Source organism: Stegostoma tigrinum, chromosome 37 (genome assembly GCF_030684315.1).
Source record: "Stegostoma tigrinum isolate sSteTig4 chromosome 37, sSteTig4.hap1, whole genome shotgun sequence".
NCBI classification, from domain to species: Eukaryota; Metazoa; Chordata; class Chondrichthyes; order Orectolobiformes; family Stegostomatidae; genus Stegostoma; species Stegostoma tigrinum.
In genome coordinates this window covers 5,199,647-5,219,016 of record NC_081390.1, presented here as the reverse complement: position 1 = coordinate 5,219,016, position 19,370 = coordinate 5,199,647, and the positions used below count along the sequence as shown (strand labels likewise).

Here is a 19,370-nt window from a genome sequence, read left to right as displayed (position 1 = left end):
AAAGACCAATGACAGGTCCATTAGACCTGATTAGTCAGTAAGCTACCGTGATGGGATTTGAACCGTTGCCTGCCAAGCTGTCCCCGGCTTTCCGACCCACTCATCTTTCCCGCTGCGCCACCACCTCCCGCCGCCAGTTGTCGTTCGCGCTGACGGGCCGCGCGCTCCCTGACTGGCTTGTCGTTGGCGGTGGGCGGTGCGGGACGGGGCGCGAGTTCCCGCCCACCGCCCGTGGTCACGTGAACCCAAGATCATATGACGCTTCAGATGCGGCTGCGCCGTGGCTGGGAGACCGACCGGAGCTGGAGCCCGCTTGGGGAGTGAAGGTATGGGGCGGCGGGGGCGGGGTCTCCGGGGGAAATGGGGGAAAGAGTGATGGGGGGAGGGCCTGGGACTTCAGGGAGTGGAGTGGTAGGGGGGACAGGGGTTCTTCTTTCTATTAAATGTGAGTGAATTAGGGAGAATGGTAAGGGAGTTCCTGTTTGCACCCATTGTTGTCATTTTTCAGTTAGGTTTCTCTGTTTTTTTCCCCGACCTCTCCTCTCCCAGGAGGATGGGCGTCTGTTTACATCCCCTTCTATTCTGAGGATAGATGGGGCCTGTTTGACCCCATCTCCCTTTTGTAAACATCCCAGTCATTTGATAGCAGTGTGGAGCTGGAGCAGCACAGCAGGCCAGGCAGCATTAGAGAAGCAGGAAACTCTGAAGAAGGATCCTGATCATAAACGCCAACTTTCTTGTTCCTCTGATGCTCCCTGTCCTTCTCCAGCTCCACACTGTGTTATCTCTGACTCCAGCATCTGCAGTTCTTGCTCTTCCCCCCCCCCCCCCCCCCAGTCATTTGTTTGTCACATCTGTCTGGTTTTGGATATATCCGTATCTCCAATTTGGATTTGCTGTTAATCTGCTACCATGCTCACCTTTCCATTCTCTACCCTTTAGACCCACCAAGCTTAAGATCTGCTGGATGTCCAAATTTGACAAAAATATTTTTTCTTGAGTTCCTCCCCTTGGACTTTAAGATACCTGGTTCAGTGACTGGGTGTCTGCTCAGTGAGGATTGAGCTGGTTTGTAGCAGCAGTTGGATAATGATGTTTACTAGGAGTGCAGTCTGTGTAGATATTGTTGTGGTAATTGTTTCTGTGATGCAGACCCTCAAGCTGTCTGTAGGAATAAATGTTTTTCAGGTCTTGTTGTAATTTTGACCTCTGATCCACAGGTGATTCCCAACCACATTAGATTAAAGTTTTAGCATTAAACTAAAGTGGTGTTTAAGAGTAATTAAGTTTAATGTAAACCAGTGAGTGTTCCTGTGCAATAGTTTGAGACATTCTGGCATTTGAACCAAGTACGATTTTATACATTTAAGCATAAGCTCTGAGCTTTGATTACAAAACCATGTCTGGTATTAATGGCCCCAAAGCATTGTTAATTTCCTCCAAACAACAAATGCGGTTGATGGGTGGGAGAAAGGAAGATGTCATGCAGATGTGATAGTGCTGTTTTGTGATGGTGTGGAGCGATTTATTCAGCGCTTAACTGTTGCTAGATCTGATTCAGGAGTGCTTGATGTTGACACTTGGGTAACTTTCATTTCCCACTGCTGTTAACTTCAGTTTGGCGTTCGTGTTGAAGATTTTAAGCACCTATTATCTGGTCAGTTCTATCCCATAATTTCTGTTCAGTGTTGAATGCATCTACCACTCCAACACATTTCAGGTTGCTGAAGTCACACTGGTAAGGGTCCTGGAGTGATTGTTGGTTGGCTGTGGAATGACAGGTGACTATTGACACCTTAGTTGATGTGAATGCAGGAAAGGGTTGAAAACCCTGAAATTGTGGGAAGTGAGAGAGGGTTGTTCAAGCTAGTATTGAGAATGATTGGGATCTTTAATGTAAAAAGTATTCATTGTCCATGGTTTTGGAATTATTCAATATATGTTGGCTGATATGTTTATTTGCTGCATTTGCTAGTTGTCTGACACTGGCTCCCACTACAGTAACATCTAGATTTTAAAATTCATACTCGTTTATGATGTACTTCATGGCCTTTGACCCTTCTTTAAGTTTCAAATGTCTCTGCTCCTCCCATTCTGGCCCTTTATCACATCTGATTCAGTTTCCAACGCCACCGTTGACTTGCCTGCAGCTGCCGAGGCCAGAGGCGCACTCATTCCTTCCAAAAACTCTTCCATTTCTGTCTGTCTTCTCCTTAAAACTGAGAACTCTGTGAGTGACCTTTGCATCTCAGGTTTTGGTGTTTCCTTGTCAGACGGAATCAATTTTTGTCTGTTAACATTGCTGCAAAAGTAACTCACGAGTTGGTTTCTTCGTTCAGAGGATGTGGACATTGCTGACTGGTCCAGCATTTATTGCCTGTCCACGGTTACCTTTGAGAAGGTGGTGGTGATGAGTTGCTGCCTTGGATTGCTTCAGTCCATTTGTCAGTAGATCCAAAAATGCTGATTTACTAACTGAGTTCAACAAATACTCAAGATGCTGATCTGTCTCTCAATGTCCATCATGAACATTTCAGTAATTATGGCATCTTGGATCAAACTCCTCATTTCTGCTTAAGTGTCCATTCTATCTTTCCTGCATTTGTGAGGCTCTATCATTTACTTCATTAGAGACTACTGCCTGCTTTACGCTGATGGAGAGATCCACTTATTTTGAAAGCTCAATAAGACTACAATGAAAAGCAACGTTCATATCAGAGACTGAAAAGTTGGTATTGTAGCCAGTCAGGAGATAGTTAATGATTTACGTTTGGCAACATTTTTGAAAGCTCTGGACAACTGTTACAAAATGCTATTGCAAATATTTCCATTTATGTGGTCTCACGGACCGTAAAACTAGAAGTGGATTCTTCAGTGTGGTTAAAACAAATAGTGGCACTGATCTAATTCATGAAACAGCAGCATGTATTTTAATTTAGTTAACTTTCACCCTGTCATGTGCTCTTTTATGTCATTATTGCCTTCTAACTGTTTGTTTCTCTGTGCATGTGTGTTCTATGTTAACAACTTGTTTCCTATCATAGATGAATGGGCCCTCGGTTAGCGTTAACGGGGCTCTTGTACAGGACAGCTGGGACACTGAACCTGTCTGGGAGCGGCCATGGACACTTGAAGAAATCCATAAAGCCAGTGGGAGCTGGTCCCTTGGTGCAGATGCTGGGGTAAGTACAACCTCAAGTTAGTTGTAGTAATGTAATCTGTTTCTTGGCTGCGTTCATTCTGTAATGTTGTAGCAATCATTGACTGTTTCCTTTCATTTTCTGTGTGTGACGCTTGCCTCTTGGCAGGGAATGATTGAGTGATTGCCTTGGCTGGTATGTGCCCTTATTCCTTAAACTGTAACACATTTCTACAGTTTGTTTGGCAGGACTGCTGCTTGTGTGCAGCCTGCTTTCCCCTGCACTGCCCATTCCCAACTGCTACACAGCCTTGTAGATTTAAGGTAATATTGTTCTTGTAGCCTTGTATTTTCTGGAGCCCTGTGGTGTCGTGCTTTGCTTTTTGTTGTCAAAACAGATTGATGTGCTGCTCAGTTTGACAAGTGGTGCAATGTATCCATCATCCTGCTCCTTCAGAGAAGTTCAGAATTCTAGATTACAGTTGTCTTGCACTGACCCTTGCCAGATGGGCATTCTTTCTGAAAGTGCAGCTTTCTCAATGGTGCTGTGTCAGTCAGTAAAGTTAGGTAGCAACAAAAACAGAAGTTGCTGGAAAAGCTCAGCAGGTCTAGCAGCATCTGTGGAGGAGAAAACAGAGTTAAATTTTCAGGTCCGGTGACCCTTCCTCAGAACTGGTGGCTGGGAAAATTTCAGTTTATATGCAGAAAATAGAGAGGTGGACGGCGTAGGGGGTACATGATAAGATTAACCCAGAGAGAGAGACAGTTGGACAGACAAAGGAGTTGCTAATGATCAGGCTGGGAGGGTGAATAGCTGCTAGTGGGGACTGTAAGTGACTAACAACAGAGGGTGTGCAATGGCAGGCTATGTGGCAACAAGGCCTCGTGTGTTGGGTAGGGGCTTGGGACATGAGAGAATTTAGGCCCTAAAATTATTGAACTCAATATTGAGTCCGAAGGGCTGTAGGGTCCCCAAGCAGAAACTGAGATGTTGTTCCTCCAGCTTGCATTTGGCTTCACTAGAACAGTTGATGTTGGCCAGGAAGAAGGGTGGTACTTTGAAGTGGCAGGCAACAAGTAGTTCAGGGTCGTTTCTGCGAGGAGGACGTAGGTGTTCTGCGAAGCAGTCACCAAGTCTATGCTTCGTTTCCCCAATGTAGACAAGACCACAATGTGAGCAGCGAATGCAGTAGGCTAGATTCTTGGAAGTGCAGCTTCACCTGAAAGGTATGTTTGGGCCCTTGGCTTCTGTGGAGGGAGGAGATAAATGCTCGGATGTTGCATCTTCACCGGTTACAGGGGAAGGTGCCGTAGGGCTGTGGGGAGGTGTTGGGGGTGAAGGAAGTGTGGACCAAGGTGTCCCGGAGGGCATAGTCCCTGCAGAAGGTGAACAAGGAAGGCGAGGGGAATGTGTGTCTGGGGGTGGCGGAAATGGCGTCTGATTTTCTGGATGTGGCTGCTATCACTGTTGCGGGAGGGAAGAGAATGGGTGAGGGCAGAAGTGCAGGAGATGGCTTGGACCCAGTTGAGGGCCCTGTCAACAACTGAGCCGGGGAATCCTCGTCTGAGGAAGAATGTCGACATTTCAGAGGCTCCCTTGTCAAAGTTGTCCTCATTTGAACATTTGCAATGGAGACGGAGGAACTGAGAGAGTGGGATGTGAGGATGTATAGCCCAGAGTTAGGTTGCAGTTCTCTCAGTTTAGTGATTGGTTCATTTTGACCAAAGTTGAGACAGTCTAGGCTAATGGTAGAATGAACATGTGTTCAAATGAAAAGAACTGAAGGCTAATCTTCGCATATTAAAATTTACAAAAAGTGTGCTGAGATACGTGTTGCAAACAACTCATGAAGACTCATCGGACAGTATATGCCAAATGTGTGATTTCTAACACAAAGACAAGGACAGAACTCATCAATCCTCAACTCCCCTTCAAGACCCTCAACATTCTGACTTGAAAATATATCAGAGTTCCTTCAGGGTCACTCTGTCGGAATTCTGGGACTCCTTCCCTAACAATATTGGGTATCCTTGCACCACATTGACTGTAGCAGTTCAAGAAGGCATGTTCCCATCACCTTGCAGGCATTTAAGAATGGGCAATACCAATATCCTGTGAACTGGTAAAACAGAATTACGTCCAAATCCAACCACAATTTGTCTGCTTCTGTATGTGGGAAGGAACACAAGGAAGCCCCAGATAATGCCCCACTATTTAAATATAATTTAACTCCCAGCCTGTAATTTACATACTAACCCATGAAATAGTTGCTGGTGTCCTGACTTTTTCGCTGACAGCTTCTAACAGCCTTGTATATCTGGGTCTTGTACCTCCGAATTCAGTGCTTTGAAGGGGTTGTCTGTTCCACATATTTGGCACTAACCCTCAGCTAGTTCCTAGAGCATTGTCAGCTGTTTGGCTAGAGTCTTTGTTCAACACTTCTCTGGTTTACTGAAAATTCAAGAATGAAGCTCCTACAAGGTGAGTAAGTGTAGGTTGGAATTGATTAGCAGCTGGTGACCTTTCCTGGAGATCATGTGGGGCCACTGGATGTGAGTTAGTATGAGGCTTTCTGAAACTGATGGCCATTCAATTGTCTAACTTCTTGCATGATGACGGGTCTTTGGGGGTAAGAATTTGTCAAGCTACTGGCTCCAGTGGAACTGAATGCAGTGATCATTTGCTCATGATATGGGGAGGCAAAGAACCCCGACGTAGCTCCTGTTGTTGGACAGATTATTACTGGGTGCCCTTTGATTATTTGGCCTGAGCTGCTATTACTATTTTGTCCCTCACTGGACACTTAAATTGCTGTTAAATAGAGGGAGCCAAAACTCTAGTTTTGAGAAGAGCAGGAAAGCAACCTGATGCCTTCAAGCCCAAGGTTTGGCTGTAAACAATAGCTAGTTGATTGAGCCGATTAAGGCTGTCCTTCACACAGTTTTTTTTTTCTGGTATGACTCCATTTTTAATACCTTACACTGTCTTGGTGACTCAGCATTAATTTGTCCAGGTAAACAGTGACTATTTTCTGCCAACAGTTGCTTCTGTTTCTGCAAGATTTTTCTCAGCGGATGTTGTCCCGCACGCATGAGATTGAGAAACAGCTCGATGGCTTGATCCAGCACACAAAGGCCACAGATTCCCGCCTGCACAATGTTTTCAACGATTTCCTGATGCTGTCAAACATTCAGTTCATTGAAAATGTGAGTATGGGGACACCTTTCTGGCTTCCTTGCCTTTATGAGCCCTTGTGGAAGTGAAGGCAAGACTGCATGGTTTGGCAAGGGGGTTTGGAAGTGGTGTCTGGGGAAGGAATTGGGGAGGAAAATGGATTGCAAAAAAAAGAGGGGAATTGGTCCAGCTAGCAAACAATTAGCTGTTGAGAAATTGGGGTGGTTTAGTGGTAATTTCAATGTTATTTTTCCCAGTATAATGTTCCGGTAGTAGGATTCTAATCCTGCCAAGACAGCTGGTGTGATTAAAGATCAGTTAATAAATTTGGAATGTAAAGCCAATGTCCAATGTTGCCTATGAAATTATCACTGCCTTCTTTTGGGGTGGGAAATCTGCCATCCCTGTCTGGTGGTATGTGACTCCAGACTCTCAGAAATGTGGCTGACAACTGCCCTCTGAAATAGTTTGTAAAGTTACTCAGTGCAAGGGCAGTTATGAATGGGCAACAAATGCAGGCCCAAAACGTCAGCTTTTGTGCTCCTGACATGCTGCTTGGCCTGCTGTGTTCATCCAGCTTCACACTTTGTTATCTCAGATTCTCCAGTTCCAACTATCTCAGAGGCAGACTAGAGGGGGCTTTACTCGGCCTCTTACCAAGTTACAAACATACACATGATCAACAATAGCCAAGGCTGCTTCAGGGAGTAACATTATCATCCATCACCCAGATAAGTACAAAAAGTTAGCCATCTCTCCCAGGACCTGCTTTAAACAACTAATGGAACAATTTAGACAGTCATGGACTCTGACTAGCTGGGAATACAAACATTATTCCTGACACTGAACATAACCAATTAGGAACTTCTGGAACAAAAACAGAAAATGGTATAAATTCTCAGGTAAGCCAACATTTGTGGAGAGAAACAGAATTAACATTCCAGGTTATTGCTGTTCTATAGAGAACTCCTGGATCACCTTATGTTGCAATTTATTTGAGTCTGATCATTTATATTGCACAGATCATTTGTTGCTGTCTCACTCCATTGGAGTATCAGAGCATCACTGTTCATATTAACAATAGCCAGCCTTGTTTGTAAGCTGCTCTTCCATCAAAGCACTATTATAGAACAACTAACGGTCTACCCGATTTTGAAATTTGTTAGTGTCTCCAACAACGAAATGGTGGTTATTTTGCTTCTAGCATACCATAACGACTGGCAGAATGCTTCCAGCCCAACTCACTTCTGCTTCCTGGCTTGGTTTGCTTAGTGGTTTGGAAACAGTTGTTGTCCCATTACAGGATAAATCCTGTCAGAAATTCATTTCTCAAGATGAGATTGCAGCAAAGAAGATTTTCAACATTAAATGTTCAGCTGGACACAATAAGCAGGCACTCAAAACACAATCCCCCTCATCCTCACATACCACCCCACCAACCTCCAGATACAACGCATCATCCTCCGACACTTCCGCCATCTAAAATCCGACCCCACTACCCAAGACATTTTTCCATCCCCACCCTTGTCTGCCTTCTGCAGAGACCACTCTCTCCCTGACTCCCTTGTTCGCCCCACACTGCTCTCCAACCCCACCACACCCAGCACCTTTTCCTGCCACCACAGGAAGTGCTACACTTGCCCCCACACCACCTCCCTCACCCCTATCCCAGGCCCCGAGATGACTTTCCATATTAAACAGATGTTCACCTGCACATCTGCCAATGTAGTATACTGTATCCACTGCACCCAGTGTGGCTTCCTCTACATTGGGGAAACCAAGCGGAGGCTTGGGGACCGCTTTGCAGAACACCTCCGCTCGGTTCACAATAAACAACTGCACCTTCCAGTCGCAAACCATTTTAACTCCCCCTCCCATTCCTTAGACGACATGTCCATCATCGGCCTCCTGCAATGCCGCAATTATACCACCCGAAGGTTGCAGGAACAGCAACTCATATTCCGCTTGGGAACACTGCAGCCCAATGGTATCAATGTGGACTTCACAGGCTTCAAAATCTCCCCCTCCCCCACTGCATCCCAAAACCAGCCCAGCTCGTCCACACCTCCCTAACCTGTTCTTCCTCTCACCTATCCCCTCCTCCCACCTCAAGCCGCACCTCCATTTCCTACCAACTAACATCATCCCGCCTCCTTGACCTGTCCGTCCTCCCTGGACTGACCTATCCCCTTCCCCTACTGCATCCCTAAACCAGCCCAGTTCGTCCCCTCCCCCCACTGCACCACACAACCAGCCCAGCTCTTCTCTCTCTCTCTCTCCCCCCCCCCCCCCCCCCCACTGCATCCCAAAACCAGTCCAACCTGTCTCTGCCTCCCTAACCGGTTCTTCCTCTCACCCATCGCTTCCTCCCACCCCAAGCCGCACCCCCATCTACCTACTAACCTCGTCCCACCTCCTTGACCTGTCCGTCTTCCCTGGACTGACCTATCCCCTCCCTACCTCCCCACCTATACTCTCTCCACCTATCTTCTTTTCTCTCCATCTTTGGTCCGCCTCCCCCTCTCTCCCTATTTATTCCAGTTCCCTCTCCCCATCCCCCTCTCTGATGAAGGGTCCAGGCCTGAAACGTCAGCTTTTGTGCTCCTGAGATGCTGCTTGGCCTGCTGTGTTCATCCAGCCTCTCATTTTATTATATTGGAATTCTCCAGCATCTGCAGTTCCCATTATCTCTGGTTTTAGGGTGTGGTATTTTCTTCATTCTCAGATTCTCATTTGCTGTCTTTTCCGTTATAACACCAGTGGTCCATTTTCATATCAGCCATCTCGCACCCACTTTGCAGATTATGCATAGTTTTATGTTTAGCCTACTCCCATTTAAAAACTGCCTACATTCATTGTGGCGCAAGAGACCTAAAGTCTGCAGACAGACAGGAAGCTTTTAACCAAATCCAGATAACACTGTCCGTACTTGTTTGTGCTCTGCAGCCTCTTGGGAATTGAATCAGCAATTAGCATATCCCTTGGCAGTATTAACTGGTGGTTAATGAGAATCATTTGAATTGTAGGTTCTCTGCCATAATTAGCATCTTGTTCCTTTTTCACTGCTTGCACTGAAGTATAGAAGTAAATGCTGTGGTTGTTTGTTGTTGCAGAGAGTGTATGATGAAGAAGTGGAAGAAGCAGCTAAACCAGAGAGCGGAGGGAAACCAGTTGAGCCGGTATGTAACCAGGCTGCAATCTTCATGTTTTGATGTGCAATAACTGAAGAATTTAAGACTTTTTGAAATAACTTGTTTGGTTCTAACTTTTTTCAGTTTTTGGTTTTAGATTATTAGCACTTATAGTGGCCACTGTTCTAATTACCTTGGCATGTAAGGGATTTGAGCCAGCACAGTCATGAGCTGCTGTAATTATCACTGCTGTACTTAGGCTAGGGCTGGTTGAGCTCAATCAGTCAATGTTCCTATTCCTGTTGGCTGAGTGTTGTTACCTTCTTCCTGGAATAGTTGCAGGTATGGGCCTTTTTAGAACTGAAATATACAAAACCTGCGTCGGACATGCAAAAAAGTAAACTTGAGAATTGTTTAATCCTGAGATGAAGGCAAGCTTTAGATGTTACTGTTTACATTTTATTAATTTGTGGGATGTGGGTGGTGCTGGTTGGCAAGCATTTATTGCTGGTCCCTAGTTGCCTTGAGCAGGTGGTAGTGAGCTGCCTTCTAGATCCACTGCCGTAAACCTGCAGTGGAATGACCCACAATGTGGTATGGGAGAGAAAATGGGGATTTTGATGCATGAGCAGTGAAGGAACAGCAATATATTTCCAAGTCAGGATTGTGAGTGCCTTGGAGGCGAGCTTGCAGTTGGTCGTGTTCCCATGTAGCTGCTGCTCTTGCACATCTAGATGCGAGTGGATGTCGGTTTGGAAAGTGCTGTCTATGGAGCCTTTGTGAATTTCTGTAGTGCATCTTGTAGTTAGTACACACTGCTGCTATTGAATGTGGAGCGAATGAATGCTTGTGGATGTGATACCAGTCAAGTGGGCTGCTTAATCCTGGATGGTGTCAAGCTTCTTGAGTGCTGTTGGAGCTGCAGCCGTTTGGGCAAGTCGGGAATGTTCCATCACACTCCTGACTTATGTCTTGTAGATTGTGGGTCTAGTGTCTTTGGAGAGTCAGGAGGTGAATTACTCACCTCAGTGTTCTTAGCCTCTGCCCTGCTGTTGTAGCCACTGTTTTGTGGCTGGTCCAGTTCTTTGCCATACAATTACCTGAGATGTCAAACCGTTGTGCAGTTGCATAATTCCACGCTTTAGAATGGTGATTTTTTTTTTTGGTAAAGGTGCACTTGCTCACTACACTCCTCAGGTTTTTGGCTGTGATGTTTTTTGTGCAGGAGAGAACACGAGAGCAAAAGGAGGCAGAGTTGATCCCCAAGGTCCAAGAAGCTGTGCGCCACGGTCTGAGTGTGCTGGACTCTGCCTTCGAGCAATTGGATATAAAAGCTGGAAACTCAGACTCTGAGGATGAAGAAACGAATGAGCGAGTTGAACATCTATTGGAACCCAAGGTGAATAGAGACAGCTGGCAGTCTGACTAATGGGAAGGAGAATGATTATATCTTACGTGAAAGTGCCGGTGTTGGACTGGGGTGGACAAGGTCAGAAGTCACATGATACCAGCGTATAGTCCAACAAGTTTATTTGAAATCACAAACTTTCTGAGCACTGCTCCTTCATCAAGTCACTTCACCTGATGAAGGAGCAGCACTTTGAAAGTTTATGTTTCGAAATAAACCTGTTGGACTATAACCTGATGTCATCTGTCTCCACTTAGTTCAACCTCAAGTCATCCTGATCGCCTCTCCAAGTGGAAATTGTTAATTGTGGCCTTAAATGATCTTAACATGTCTGTATTCCCCTTGAATCTCTACTTTCTGTTCTTAATGTTCGTGCATGTTGCCAGCAGTGTATACCATTCACATGATGTACTGCAGCAATTCACCAAAGCTCCTCTGACATTACCTTTCAAACCCATGATTTCTACCACTGGCAAGGGGAAGTGCAAGTGCATTTGGACTTTCCCCTCCAAGCCCTAACTCATCCTAAAGTGGAACTAAACTAATGCAAAATACTGTGGATGATATCTAAAGTTAAAGCAGGAAATATTGCAGAAACTTAGCTTATCTGACAGCATTTGTGAAAGGAAAACAGAGTTAATATTTTGTTTCACAGATGCTAATGGGTCTGCTGAGTTACTATGTCTCTTTGTTTTTATTTCAGGTATGGAACTATATTGCTGTTCCTTCACTGTCACTAAGTAAAACCCTAAAATCCCCTCCCTAAAATGCGAGTGTACCAAAATGAGTCTTAGCCTACTCCCATTAGAAACTGTTAAGCATAAAACTGCATAGAAGTTTCAAACAGTAGCTGGTTTGAGAATGGGGAAAGGGAGGATGTGCCAATCAGTGATTCAAGAAGGTGAATCACCGCCAATTTCTCAGGTAGTTAAATGCTGGCTTAGCCAGCGATGCTCTAGCAGTGTGAACAAGTAAGTTTTTTAAAAGAAACTTTTAAAAAGAAAAGCTTGCATTTACGTAGCACCTTTAATGAACTAATGTCTCAAAATACTTCTCAAAAGATAAGTACTTTGAGTATTTAGTCACTTTTGGAAGTTGTAGTGGAATTGAGTTCTGGCAGAGTATCTCTGGTGCAATTGTAAACAAACCCAGCCGTAGAGCTCTCATTAGCAGTGGTGAGGAGCATCCTGATACTGCCCCTATGTAATGGTCTGTGTAAGTTTTTTTTAAATAGAACCACTGTGCAGTAGAATCACTGCGTGTTTTAACTTTCTCAACGTGCACACCCTCAAATGTGCAAGTGCCAATCTTAATGTTGTGGCATTAACCTCTTCATGATCCATAGGTCTATGCAGTCAAAAAAAAGCTGGAATCATTCTGGTTTGTCTGATTTACAAGTGTGGGTGTGTTCTGGTTGCAACAAAGAGGTGGTGTATGTATCGCCCTGACAAGATATGAGGACGCTATCTAATAAGATAAGGTTAGGAAGGCTGGACTTGTATCCAGTGGGCTTTAGAAGACAAAGATGACCTTATTGAAATGTACAAGATCCTGAGGGGACTTGCCTGGGTGGATACAAGAAGTATATTTCCCTTTGTGGAAGACCTTAGAACTGGGGAGCACAGTTGAAAAATAAGGGTCTCTTACTCAGGACAGAGCTGAGATTTTTTTCTAAAGATCATGAGCCTGTGGAACTAGCTTCTCCAGAGCTGTGGGGTCAGTGAATGTTTTAAAGTGGAGGTAGATTGATTTTTGACTAACAAAGACCACTCAGGATGTGAGTTCGCTTGCTGAGCTGGAAGGTTAGTTTTCAGACGTTTCGTCACCATTTTAGGTAACATCATCAGTGAGCCTCCGACGAAGCGCTGGTGTTATGTCCTGCTTTCTATTTATCTGTTTAGGTTTCCTTGGGTTGGTGATGTCATTTCCTGCGTTGGTGATGTCATTTCCTGTTCTTTTTCTTAGGGGATGGTAGATTGGCTGTAGATTAGCCAATCTACCATCCCCTGAGAAAAAGAACAGGAAATGACATCACCCACCCAAGGAAACCTAACCGGATAAATAGAAAGCGGGACATAACACCAGCGCTTCGTCGGAGGCTCACTGATGTTACCTAGAATGGTGACGAAACATCTGAAAACTAACCTTCCAGCTCAGTGAGCAAACTCACATCCAGAACCTCAACCTGAGCTACAAATCTTCTCAAAACTCGCTAAAGACCACTCAGTCATAGCCCCTGCCCACTGCTCTCAGTCTCCATGTCGCCAGATTATTGGAATGCTGAAGCTGCTGTATGGATGATCCAAAGGATTAGGTCTTGCCACCATTTGGTAAAATAATCACTTGGACAATAGCTGTTATGTTCCCTGCCCAATAGGTTTGCTCAAGTATTAATACCATCCCCTTCCAAATGTGATGAAGGATGGTCAACAAGTACAACTTTTCCATTGTTGCTCACACGCACAGGACATATTTATAAAATTGCCCTTTCACTGGGAGAGGAACATTTTCAGGGATGGTGGTCCCTTCTCCCCCTCAATAAAAAGAGGTAGCTTAAAAAAAAAGCAGGCCAAGCAGCATCTCAGGAGCACACAAGCTGACGTTTCGGGCCTAGACCCTTCATCAGAGAGGGAGAGGCGGACCCCTCTCCCTATTTATTCCAGAACCCTCACCCCATTCCCCTCTGAAGGGTCTAGGCCCTAAACGTCAGCTTTTGTGCTCCTGAGATGCTGCTTGGCCTGCTCTGTTCATCCAGCTCCACACTTTGTTATCTTGGATTCTCCAGCATCTGCAGTTCCCATTATCTCTGATACAGCTTATAAAAAAGTTCAGTCAAATGTCAGAATTAGAATGGTGAAGTTCAGAACCTGAAGATTGTTTCACATCCATGCAGCACCTCGAATGCATACAAATTACTCGAGTCTAATCCCTGATTCTGCTTAGTTAAATTATTGGTGTTAGTCACTCATGCCTTTTGTGCCTCACATTTTGTGTGAGGGATCATTATGTGGCATTCCAATGAGCAATGTATCAGTGTCTGCATCAACAGTTCTATGTTTTAGAAGCAGTAGCACTTACTTGATTTAAATGGAGTTGTGTATATAATTTAAAAATAAATTCTTCCACAGCCATGAGGAAAAGTGTAGGATAATAGTGGATTAAGTGGATTAATTAGCTCTTTCAGACTTAATTGGACCCTGCGGTGAGGATTCCTGTTTAGGATAGTAAAAGCAGGAGAATAATGGATCGTTATAAAATGAGAAAAGGGAAAAAGAGAACATTTACAAAAGCTGTATAGGGTAGATTCAGTGATCCAGCTCTGGTGACAGAATGATATGTTTTACTTCCTACTCCTGATTTGATTTATTGTCACGTACCTAAGTACAGTGAAATTTTTTGTTCTACAAGTAGTACAGGTAGCTCGTAGCAAGCGAGGACGCACAGATCAAAGGGTGTTTAGATGGATAAAGGCACACAAGGTTAAGACTGCCACGGAAGGTGTACAAAGTCAATATTTGATTTGAAATTAGAGGTCCATTCAGCAATCTAATATCAGTAGGGCAGAAGTTGTTCTTGAGCCTATTGGCGCATGTGTTCAAGTGTCTGTATCATCTTGACAGAAAAGGTTGGAAGACTTTTACTGAGATGGGAGGGTCTTTGATATCAGCCTTTCCGCGGCAGTGAGAAATGTGGATGGAGTCTGTGGATGGGAGGTTAGTTTCAATGATAGTTTGGGCTGTGCACAACTTTTGAGGTTTCTTGCGGTTCTGTACAGCAGTTGCTGTACCGAGCCATTATGCATCCAGATAGAGTGCTTTCTGTGGTGCATCTGTAAAATTTGGTGAGGGTCCATGTAGACATGCTACATGCTGAATTGTCACCTGAGGAAGAGGAGCCATTGTTCTGCATTCTTGACCGTCACATCAATGTGGGTGGTCCAGGACAAATTGTTGGTTATCATCACTCCTGGGAACTTGATGCTCTCGACCCTCTCCACCTCAGGTCCATTGATGTAGACAGGGGCGTGCCCTCCTCCTTTCTTCCTGAAGTCAATGATCAGTTCTTCTGTTTTGCTGACGTTGAGAACGAGATTACTATCATTGCACCATGACACCAAGCATAGTATCTCTTTCCTGTATTCTGACTCCTAATTGTTTAGTTTTCAACCTACAACAACTTGAGCCATTTAGCATGCTGGCCCATTTCTGACCTAACCTCTTCCCTTGCTCTGAGTATACCAATGTTCCATCATTTACTGTTCCTGTTGAAACAGGTAGGTGTAGGTTTCTGTCCCCACTTTACCTCTTCTCAAAACAAAAAGAAGAAAAAAACTTGCATTTCTCTAGCATTCTTCAAAACCAATAAATTAATTTTGCAGTATGCCATGGTAATGTAGGAAACACAGCAAGCTCGCAAGTGACACCATGATAACCAGGTAATTTGCTTAACCAGTATTGAGTGAGTGCGTTGTATTGTCCATGGGATTTCCTATATCTGCTTAAGAAAGCAGGTTGGACCATGGATGCGCATTTCTTCTGACTCACTTGCTGATAATGTATTCCTCCCTCAGTACTGTGCTGGACTTCCAGCCTGGCTTATGAGCTGTCTAAAGGTCTATCTGCCATGGAGTTAGACCCCCTGACTCCATGGCCGCTGAACCTAATTGTACTGAAAGGAGGAATTAAATGGTAATCTCTATTTAAATGTATTGAGTAACAAATACATGTACTCAGTTTGTTATTCTCAATTCCAGGACCTATACATTGACAGGCCATTGCCGTACATCATTGGCTCACAGCAATTTATGGAGGAAGAGGATGTCGGCTTAGGTGATCTCTCCAGTGAAGGTATTGACATCAAGGGTGAAAGGGTGGCCATGTTATCCACTGAAACATGCCCATCACGTGTATACTAGTCTCTGTTTTCTCCAAAATGTCTTTGTATTCTTTGAAGCTCACTTAAAAGGTTTAGAGAGTTATACCTCACTTCACAAGACCTGGAAAATTACATAATGTGCTGTTTGGGCAATAATAAGTGACAAGCCACTCTACATTCATTGATCATCTGGTATAGGAGCATTGGAGAACTTTAAGCGGAATGATGCTGCATGCTAAGGAGAAAGAAAGGAAGATTCAAGGGGGAAGCAAAAGGTGTTGGAGAGAGGTCCTCTGAGACACTTTGCAAAATGGGAGAGTGGGTTACTGATTGTGTTTTGGAACAGTGGTCTACAGGGTGGAAAGCAGTAATTGAAGGTTTGGCATCTGATGGAGAAAGGAACAAGCCATAATCTGGATCTTGGGGGGTGTGGGGGGGATGGTTCAAGAGGGTTTGCACGTTGCTGGGATTTGCTCTGAGCAAAATGAACACTTATGGAGGTGAAGGGTCTTTTCAAATTGACTTATTTGGCAAGCTTTCCAAGTCTGATGGCACCAATTGCTGAAATTGGTAGAGGAGCAGCAAAAATTGAGGGTTTACTGGCTTATTAGTGAGACATAGAGCCTGGTGAGGAAGCATGTGGAAAAAATTGTTTTAAGATTGATGTAGGGCAAGTTCAGCAGTGAAAAGGCTATCTAAGCAGAGGGTTGTTTCTTACGCCACTTTTTCTTGAGGCCCACCAACCCCTCAAATCCAGAGACCCTTTGTAGCACGAATTGGTATTGAAGTGATTGCCTTCCTCCTGTCTTCAAAAAAGATGAATCAGCACTTGAGTACAAATGGTATTGACACACATGACTTTAGCAACTTTTGACATGGTCTGTATCTGCAGTATGACAATCAGATCACTTTTCCAAATTAGATGAATATTTATATTTCATGCAGAAATCTCCCAATGATAATTTAGGATTCTGTTTCCCATATTTCAAAAGCAGTCAAACTGAATGTTTCAAAGTTCAGTGTTAATGTTTGTGGACTAAATGGGGCTGTTCAAATGCAAGAGGGCCATTTGAGGAGGAGATTTGTGGCTTTGACGCAGAAAATTATAGCTTAGTGTTTTCAGCCTGTCACTCATTTTACAAGAAAATCATTCTTCATTTTTACCTGAAAAAAATTGTTTCAGAGGAAATGTTTTTACATCAACAGTATTTTGAAAGAGATCAAACTTTTCCTACTCCAGTGTCTGGAGCATTTTAAAATCAACATCCATGGCATTACAATCCTATTTAAAACCAGGCAGCCGATAACTGCATTGCATGGACAGGCAGATGACTCATTTTGTGAACATTAACCTAATAGGTAACATTAAAGTGAAGTTGCCAAGTGTGTTGCCAAAACCAAATGCAAAAACAATTACTATGGTGTGTGTCAAATAAAATGCTCCATGATTCCCTTAGTATTACTTTGCCACATTCGAAAGATAATCATTTTTTAAGCAATGAATTGCCAGGATGACAGTCACTGCTCCCTGAGGTCTGGCTCACATTACCACAAGTTACCGAAAGATAGAGTTTGCCAGTATGCTGTCTCCTTTTTTATATAGATGTATCCAGTTCTAAAATCTATCTGAGAAGACCCTTTTTGGTTGGAATAGATTAGCAATCCTTCAAACTCTGTATCAGCCCACAGAAGGGTAATTGGTGCTTTGGCATTCTAAACATAGGCAGTAAAATTCCTAACAACAATTGAATGTGAAGCAACAGTCATTTAATGTAAGATGAAGGTTCAGTGGACTCCAGATCCTGCAACCTCATCCAGTAGTCTTCACCCTCTGTAATACAAGAGTGAGAGTAATAAAGCCGGGAGTAGTTGACTTGGTTTGTCACACCTGTTCACAGTGGTGTAGGGTGGCAGCCAATTTCACCGTTACTAATCCTGAACTGAATGTTTCTACAATTCCCTAGCACCAAATATACCTGTCTTAGTGGAGCAGTATTTAAAGGATGAAGTTCTTCTTGATGTAGGTAGACCTACAGTTTCCAATTTAGTGTGTCTGACTTCTGCTATGCTGCTTTGTATTTAAATTGGCTAAACAGCAATACTGACTCCCCTAATTACAGCAATGATCTGCCAAGACTAGGGATGGCACAGGGTGAAATTTGGGCTAGGTGTGTAGCTACTGCATGTGGCCTGTTGGCTAAGTGAGGAATCGTCGTCTAGTAACTTCTAAAGTGTACCTGTAAGGACAGATTTGTGCTCAGTTGCCAAGCTTTCCCCACCATACTCCTTCCCCACACATCCCAATTCCTTAAGTTATCTCAAATGGACTTGTTTTTCCTCAGTTCTGCTTTTGGCAGATGGGAATGTGGGGTGAAAGTTGGCCGGGGGCGGTGGAGAAAGATGTGTTCAAGAGCTCAGTTTTCATCGAGATGCCAACAGCCTTGTTCTTAATTCCTCTTAAAAATATTAAATACTGCTCCCTCCTTCATACGATCCAGTGATGTCCCGAGCCTTCCATATTTGTGATATCCTTGCTGCATGACTTGATCATTTATATTTTGCTTTTGCAGAGTCTGTGGACAGTGAACATGGCAGTGTTATTGAAAGTGAGGAGGAAAAAGAGGTGAGCAGAAACAGTGGTTTGTTTTGAGGTATCAGTTTCTGTACCACCCGTGTAAAGTGAGGGTTTAATCGATGTGGGGGCTATTTTGATCTGCAAGCTGGCATCATGCTACCATTGTCATGCTCTATTATTCTGGTCTGCCAGAGGGGGTGGTCAAAAGGATATATTCACTTCTAACTTTCACTTCATTTAGAGCTAGGTTGCAGAACCATCCCAGATTCGCACAACTTAATGCTTCATTTATCTAAACTATTAGTCCTAAGGCTCTTACACTATTGAGAACAGACATTTTTGCATCTTCGTGCAACCTCCCCTGCCTCGCTTCTCTGTGCTCAGGAGAATTGATGTTGAACAAAATTGGTGCTGTTCAGCTGTGTGCCATTGGTATACTAACTCTAGTGATGTGTCCTTACTATTTCGTCTTGTAATCAACTTGCTACGTGGGCAGTAATATACAAAGCACAAGCAGCTATAGAATTTACCCTTGCTGTCGGCACAGATGAGATCTGGGAGAATCATTTCCTGTGCGATTCTTCTAACTCCATGCCAGATCAAGTTATTTCCTGAAAAACATCTTAACACAATACCTAGTGTACTTGCTGATTACAGGGTGAAAATGAAAGCGTGCGACACAGCCAAAAAAGAATTAAATCACTGGAATGTTTTTGTTTGTTATGCAGGAGTCTGGGGTTGATTCTGCAGAAGAAAGCGAAGAGGATGAGCACAAACTGTCAAAGTCAGTCCAAGTAAGTATTTATTTTGAATGGTCTAGTCATGTGTGAATTATGGAACTCCTCAATCCTGTGACTTATGTTGTGCAGCCACTAACTTTTATATAAATTGTTTCAAGAGCAGTTAATTTTTTTAAATTGCAGTTTAGTAACATTTACATGTTTTAACTGCATTATGATAATAAAAATAGTCATTGTATTTTAAAACCAAAATGCTAATTCCCTCAACAGCAGTCTGTTCACTTGAAAACCAAACTGTAGAATTTCGCTCTGTGGAATCTTATCCCT

General features: G+C 43.7%; 1 protein-coding gene across 7 annotated transcripts in view; it reads left to right on the top strand.

Annotated features, from left to right (window-relative positions):
* Nucleotides 1-255: 255 nt before the first annotated feature.
* The window catches only part of washc2c (WASH complex subunit 2C), a 61,600-nt gene continuing 42,485 nt past the window's right edge, over nt 256-19,370 (top strand). For all 7 annotated transcript variants that reach the window (XM_048563473.1, XM_048563474.1, XM_048563472.1 and 4 more), the window contains exons 1-8: nt 256-326; nt 3,045-3,182; nt 6,182-6,346; nt 9,428-9,493; nt 10,671-10,844; nt 15,607-15,700; nt 18,299-18,351; nt 19,032-19,097. In XM_048563473.1, coding sequence (XP_048419430.1) covers nt 3,045-3,182; nt 6,182-6,346; nt 9,428-9,493; nt 10,671-10,844; nt 15,607-15,700; nt 18,299-18,351; nt 19,032-19,097 — 756 coding nt within the window. In that variant the 5' untranslated portion in view covers nt 256-326. The remainder of the gene's footprint in view (nt 327-3,044; nt 3,183-6,181; nt 6,347-9,427; nt 9,494-10,670; nt 10,845-15,606; nt 15,701-18,298; nt 18,352-19,031; nt 19,098-19,370) is intronic.